Source organism: Meriones unguiculatus, chromosome 18 (assembly GCF_030254825.1).
Source record: "Meriones unguiculatus strain TT.TT164.6M chromosome 18, Bangor_MerUng_6.1, whole genome shotgun sequence".
NCBI lineage: Eukaryota > Metazoa > Chordata > Mammalia > Rodentia > Muridae > Meriones > Meriones unguiculatus.
The window spans coordinates 66221216-66228505 of NC_083365.1; the positions used below are offsets into that span (position 1 = coordinate 66221216).

Genomic DNA, 7290 nt, shown 5'->3' on the forward strand with positions numbered 1-7290 from the left:
CCTAGAGTGAGCACGGAGGTCTGGGATGTGGAATAGAGAGCTCGCCCGCCAGGCCGTACACACTCCCTTCCTCAGTGGCCTGGAAGCTTAAGTGGCACCAGAGAACGATTCACAGGAGACAATCTCTTTCTGCTATGTGGAACCCGGGGCTCAGACTCAGGTCACTAAGGTTGTCATCAAGTACCACAGCATTTTTGAAAAGTGAAGAGATCCAGCATTGGCGGAACATAACTAGTTGGGGGCTGGAATGGTAAACAAACGTGTAATTTGCTAATTGCCTTTCGGTTGGTCTTCTGCCATCTCTTCTCGCTCACTGTGTGACGTATGTGTCGGGCAAGGGCCCTGAGAGTGTAGAGAGCAGTCCATGGGGACTGCTGGCATCAGAACTGGACATCTGGACCGCCGCCCTCCTCCCAGCCGCCCACTGCCCCAGACATGACACAAGGTGGAAGGCCTGTGGCACTCCATCTTTTATTGTCTTAAACTGTACACGAACGTAAAATACTTAAGACAGCCAGTCTGTGGGGGAAACTGTTTGGCTTTAAGTTATTATGAAACAGAACCTAAGGAGGGCTTTATTAAATAAACTAAAGATGAGACTTACAGATACACACCTGCATTCTACCAGTCATTTATTTTACTCTACTTTCTGGGTGTGTACGGACAAAAATGACACACCAACTGAATAATAAAAAAAAAATTCATTTATACCCTGAAACGCTGGCAGGCCACTCAAGGGATTGCTTAGAACATCCAACGCATAGGAGATGGCCTCACCATCTAATAAAAATTAAAACTGATCCGCTGGCCTCTTTGGTTCCAAAATTATGTATAATACATTTAACTGTATTCATTTTTCTGCTGCTATAAAAATAACTTTTTTTCAAATGGCAGTTTCTGACTAACCATGCAGCTAAATCAGTGCAAACATTGAAAGCAATCATTCGCTTAGAAAAGAAGCAAAGGATTTCACTTCAAGTATAAAAATATAAAAGAGTCGTACGAGTCCAGTCTCGCCCAGTGTGGGTCAACCCTTTAAATTGCATAGTTCGCGTGGCGCTCGGACATCCACAAGGACAGCCACGTCAGCTCTTGCCCCAGGGCCACTTCTGGACACACGTAGACCTGCAAGTGCTACTGTCATGTGCGTTCACGCAGGACCGCAAGTGCTTTGTGGGGCGGACAGGCAGGCAGGCAAGTGAAGTGGGCAGGAGCCATGTGCACGGACAACCCCTGGGGCCAGGGCCCACCCACAGGGACAACTTCTGCAAAGCAGCCGAAAGCTCTGTCTCTCCAAGACCAGCTAAGCAGCTCCCCGGAACTCCTCCACTCTACCCTGCCTCCTCTGGGCTCTTCCCTTTGCCTAGTGGTCACCCCCTGCTCCTCTCACCATGGTGCTAGGATGTCCCCAGCAAAGGGCACTGATTGCAACATTTTTTCCTTCTCACTTAGAAATCACTTGGCCTTTCCGCTTCAAAGGTCATAGCCGATAGGCTCTTTTCAACTCTGCAACTGGCACAAATGACCTGTCAGTTGTTGGGAGACAAGTTTAAAGCATAAAATTAAGACCCTTCTTCTCCCCCCGCCCCACCCCTGAAAACAAACACACATACACACAAGTCACACCAGGGACCCAGATGACAGACAGTCGAAGGGTCACTGTCCCTGCTCCATGGTCTTTATGACGGGCGAGTCCCTCCTGGGCTATTTGCCTTCTCCAAGAGCAGGGTGGCACAGCTCTGCTGGCCTCAAAGCATGGAGGATGCCGGGCGGGGAGTGAGCAGGCAGACTGCACCAGGCGCTGTGGTGAAGAGGCTGGGACCAGCCAGGGGCACATGGCCCTCCGCCCGCCCGTGCTCCCACCCTGCGTTTCCTCTTGGTGGCTCTCTGGCTCACTCTCTCTGTGTCCTCTGTCTTTGTGCTTTTATGTGTGCTCAGAAGGCGCAATTCAGAGTCCCCAGCCAGCTGGTGGGAATGGTGGCTGCGCACCCCATTCTCTCCGACTGACAGGCATTGGTAGCTAAGCTGCCATTTGTCACCGCATCCGTTCGCTGGTATCCTGGAGGCTGCTGTGTGGGTGGCAGGCTGCATGAGTCTGGCTATGTGTGCAGTTAGGAGTCTCTCGTGTCACACGAGGGTCTCCCTCTGGTTCTGACTGGTTTTCTACGAAGCGGGAGAACATTATTTCAGGCCTCACCCTAGCACTCTTCATGGCCCAATGGAGCAACCACACTCAGCCCACCTGCCTCTCCTGCTCCCTCAAAGACCCATGGGCCCGTGCTCTGCACCCATCACCACTGTCAGGCGCAGCCACACTCCTCCACGATCATGTTGGGCACGTCCCGCTTGACGATGTTGTATTCGTCATCAAAGTAGAGCATGGACATAGAGCTCAGCTTGGTGGGGATGCAGCAAGAGTTCACGGGCCCAGGGTTCAGGCCGCGCATGCGGTACTGGTTCACCACAGCGGTGTGGAAGGAGGAGGCCGAGCCGGGGACCCCAGCCAGGTAGGCCGGGCAGCTGCCCTCACAGTAGTTCCCGTAGTAGCCAGTGGGCGCAATGATCCAGTCGTTCCAGCCGATGAGCCGAAAGTCGATGAAGAACTGTTGCCTGCAACACAGGCTGGTCCTCCCATCACACTCTAGACCCCGTTTGCGGATGCGATGTCTGCTATCACCCAGGCGGGCCTGCACCACCACAAAGGGCCTGTGCGACTCCTCCCCGGGGTCCACGAACACAGGCACCACGGCTAGCTCCTGGCAGCTGTCGCACTGCACGTCCAGGTTGAGGCGTCTCTCGCCGCGCTCAAACAAGGCCTGGATGGCCTCTGTGATCGGGAAGGTGTGCCAGCCGCTCCGCTTCAGGTCCACCTTCTTCTCCACCGCGTTCCACCTGTCACCGTGACCCTGCTCCTGGAAGTACACCTTGACCCGGACCTTCCTCCGGCTGCCCTTCTCCAGGACGTACGGGAGCAGTTTCAGGTACAGCCACAGGCTGGCCTGCACCACGAATAGGTTCTGGTTGCCTTCGTTAGAGACGAAGAAATACAGGCGGACCCGGGAGGAGGCGAGGCCATCTGTGAAGACGGGGAAGAACAGGCCAAGTTAATTCCATGAGAACACAAGGCAACGGGGAATGGGCTCCGCTGCGTGATGCTGGAATGAACACTCACCACAGCTGGAAAGTGTTACTGACCAGAAATACCATTCTTGGGGCCCGGGCCTCTGCCATAACCTGCCGGAGGCAGAAGAATCACTTCCCATTGAGAAAACAGGACCAGGGTGGAGCCAGGGTCCAGACCTATAAAAACCCTGCCTCACCTCTCCCCGGCCAGGGCTCCCTGGAGATCGGATTGTCAGGCCTCAAAGCTCAACTTGTCAGGAGGCCAAAATCTTAACAAGTTGTTATGGGGCTCTGAAAACAAAACCAAGATCCCAGGGAGGATTTGGAGGGAGGGTGTTTAAAGGAGGCTCTTCTTCTTCGTCTTCTTTCTGGTTAACTTAGGGCATTGCAAAATCAAGCCAAGCCACCTACAGCCTCTCTGCAGTGTTTACCTAAGCACGATCTGCTCCAGCCCCACTGGGCCCTTCACTGCAAACAAGCAGGCTCTGCTCGGGTTTCTAACAGAGAAGCGTGCGTCCTGAGAGCTGCAAAGTGCAGCCCCCGTTTCCAAGGAGTTCCCAGGGACAGGACAGTCAGCCTCGAAAACTCAAGGTCGGATCCTTTGACCAGACCCCAACTCCCAGAACACTGCAGGCAGTTCAAGATCTCAGAGGGGGCGGGGGTAGAGTTGCGAGTCATCTCAACATTTCAGTTCAGCCAGAAGAATAGTTATGCCAGACAAGAGACGAAGTGCCTCTCTCGCTGTCCATTTCGTCAGCCCTTCCCTCTGACAGCCTCTACCTGTTCTGCAGACATGGCTGGTACAATGAGGCCTCCCCCCACCCCCACCCCAGCCCCTTCCTCAGTTCTCACTGGCTCCTCTAATAACACTGACGTCTGACTTTGAAATGGGGGAAACTGCAGCCTTAAAAGCTGGTCTTGGCCGAGCTGCCTGTGACCTGAATCTGTTATTTATAAGTCAAAGAGCTGGCTCCGTGAATCGGACCAGAAATATAACAGCCCCCGCTGTCATTTTGTGCCACCAGGACCAAAAGGCCTCTCGACCTTCCCGAATCACGTTTCTACTCTGGGCCCCAATGCACCTTTTAATCCAGGCCCTCTAATTGCATGCCGAGCCTTCCCTGACTCTGGCAGACAGCTAAAACGGCAATGGATTTCTTTCTAAGCACAAACCAGCCTTGATTGTCTCTGCCTTTCTCCACACCCGGCCATGCAAAACTTTTCATCCCTTTTTATCCCCGGCGGCAGCACAGGCAGGGTCTGCCTGATGCCTGGGAGAGTAGGGGGGCATTTGCAGCCAGGAGCATGCGGCTCCCCCCTCCTCTTCCCAGGCTCCCTGCTTGTCCCCACCCTGACTACATCGGGCTTCCCCCTCTGCGACCTTCTCTGCAGTCCCCTCTGCACAAATGGGGCTGAGCTCCCAGCACAAAAGCCAGCCTGGCGCATTCAAGTCCTGAAAAGGACAGCGATGTCTAAAGCACTTACACCGTTTCTGCCCGGGAAATTTTCCTCCGTTTTAAACTTCCAGAAGATTTTCGTTTTCTCTCTTTCTCTGATTTTTATATTTAGATAGTGGACAGAGATTTGCAAAACGGGGCCAGGGAGGACACTGCAAAAGGGAATCCCACTCTTTGTTAACTGCCCCTCTCTCCCGGACTAGAGAGGGCTGCTCTTGCTGCCAGGCAAGCCTAAAGGCATGGGGCTGTTCCTGAGCCGCGTCTTTGCGTAAATGATGGACCTGTTGAGAAGCCGCCTTCCGCCCGACTCTTGGTGCCCACACAATCGGAACGGAGGTTGCCTAGCTCTCCCCACCGAAGCTTCAGCAATCCTGGCAAGCCCATGCCGCCGGGCGAAGCAGGCGGCCCCAGGGGCCGCCTGGCCTCCCTCTCTCTCTCTCTCCCCTTCCTCTCTCCCTCCTCTCTCTTTCCTCCCCTCTCCTCTCCGGCCCACGTATATCAACAAGCACACACATCTCCATCTACACTGCTAAGCCTACACTCGGATCGTGGGAAACAAAAACATTAAGCAATCACCAAGCAAGTGCCCGCAGAGCCAGGGCTGCGCGCATCTGCCGGGAGGGGGACGCGCGCCCAGAGGCACTGGGGCCCAATTCCTGTAAGCCGGGATGAAGGGCAAGGTGCTCCCCAGTGGCTGCAGAGAGAGGGAAGCCGCCAGGGGTCTGCGGTCTGGGCTCGGAGGGCAGGGAAGGACTGCCACCCTGGGACGCACGCAAGGCCACCGCAGAGCGGCCCTGCCCGGAGCCTGAATGCCCTCGGGGCGTGCGGGCTGCAGAGGCGGCGAAGGCAGCTTCCCGGGAGAAGGAAAAAGGGAGGGATAGCGGCCGCCTCCGGCCTCCCCATGGCCGAACCCACCTGTCTCGGCGAAGCTGATGATCTCGGAGACGCGTTCCTGGCCGTCGGCGCCGGGGCTGGCGTGGCCGTCGAGGTGCGGGATCTCCACGCGGCCGTCCTCGCGCACCTTGCCGGCGTGCAGCTTGCGCAGGGCCGTGACCATGGCGGCCTTGGGCACGGCGTGCGTGATGTTGGGCCGGCCCCGCAACTGCAGGCGGCTCAGGATGTGCCTCTTCACCGCCTCCAGGAAGTCGCCGTCCACCCGGCCCAGCTCCTCTGGCCGCCGGAAGCCGCCGCCGCCGCCGCCGCCGCCGCACGACGTACAGGTGTCCGGCGAGCCGCCGGGAGCTCCGGGCGGCGGGGGCGGGGGCGGCGCGGCGGGCGACGGCGGGGGCGTGGGGGAGCCCCAGGCCTCGGGCCCCAGCCAGCCGGCCGCCAGGAGCAGGAGGCAGGCGGCCCCCAACGCCCGACCGGGCAGCCCGTCCATGGTGCGCCGCTGGCGACGAGGGCGCCCGCCGCGAGGCGAGGCGCAGCGAGCTCAGGGCCGGGCTCCGGGCTCCGGGCGCGCCGCCCCGCCCCGCCCCCGCCGGGCCTCCGCCCGCCCGCCTGCCGGGAGCGCCGCCGCCGGCTCGCAGGGGGAGGGGGCCGGCCGGGCCGCGGGGGTTCCCGCGCGGCCGAGAAGGGGCGCCGCGGGGCCCGAGGGGGCGCGTGGGCTGGCGCGGGGGTGGGCCCGCCGGCTCAGCGGCGCGCGGGCGTCTCGGGGCGCCGGGGCAGCCGCAGCCCGCCCATCCTCTCCGCGTCGAGGGCCGCCGCAGCCCCCCGGCCGGGCCAAGCGAAAGCGACGAGCGGCGGCGGCGGCGGCGACGGCGGCCGGGCTCGCCGGGGCCGGCGGGGCGGAGCGGGGAGAGCCGGCGGACGCGACTCGCCCTGGAGAGCGAGGCGAGGGCGTCCGAGCCCCCCGGGCGCGGCGCTGCGGAGGGCGCTGCGGCTGGGGCCCCGCGCCCGCACCTGAGCGCCTCGCCCTGGCGCCGCGCGGAGCGGGGGAGCGGCCGCCCGAGGCGGCGGCAGGGACGGGCAGGTCGTCCCCCCTGCTGGCGCCGGGCGCTGCGGGGGAGCGCCGCGCCGCGGGCCCCTCTCCGGGCGGCGCCGCGGGCCCTGCGGTCCTCCCGGCGCGTCAGCCGGCAAAGTTGTGTCCGGGCTCCCCCGGGCTCCGCATCCGCGGGCGGGCGGGCCGCCGGGCGTCTCTCCCGGGCCTGCGCGCCTCCCCGCTTCCCCGCGCCCGGCTGCCTGCGCGGGCCGGCCGGGGCGACGGAGGAGGGAGAGGCGGTGTCAGGGCCCTCCTTGCCGCTGTCTCCTCTGCCTGGCGCGGCGGCGGCGGCCAAAAGTCTCTCGGCGTCCCCGGGGTCTGGCGCTCCCGCTGGCACACGCCGCAGGGCCGGGGAGAGGGCGAGGCGGCGGCGGCGGTGGCGGCAGCGTCCCCGCGCCCGGCCGTGACTCGGAGTGCAGAGTGCGCCCGAGGAGGAGTTGTTCGTTTTGCCTTCTCTTCCTTTCCACTCCCTGTTCTTTTTTCCCCCCCGAGGGGTAAAAAAAGCCGCACAATCTCCGTATGTGCGCGCGCGTTGAGATAGACGTTGGCAGGAAAAAAAAAAAAAAAAACACGGGGGGGGAGTGTCGTCCGGGCCGTGCGGGAGGAGACGGCCCGCGCCTCCCTGCTCGGGCTTCCCGGGGGCGGAGGGGGAGGCGGATTCTGCAGGTCGGTGCTGCCTGATCCTCCTCCCACCCCCTCTTCCCTCCGCTCTTTCCCTTTCTGCCTTGG

General features: G+C 60.9%; 1 protein-coding gene across 1 annotated transcript; it reads right to left on the bottom strand.

Annotated features, from left to right (window-relative positions):
* Positions 1-452: 452 nt before the first annotated feature.
* Inhbb (inhibin subunit beta B) lies at positions 453-7075 on the bottom strand. The gene is made up of 2 exons (XM_021633220.2): positions 5496-7075; positions 453-3076 (listed from the first exon to the last, which is right to left on the bottom strand). Exons 1-2 carry the CDS (start codon positions 5959-5961, stop codon positions 2301-2303), a joined length of 1242 nt encoding a protein of 413 aa, XP_021488895.1. The 5' UTR covers positions 5962-7075; the 3' UTR covers positions 453-2300.
* Between the last annotated feature and the right edge of the window lie 215 nt (positions 7076-7290).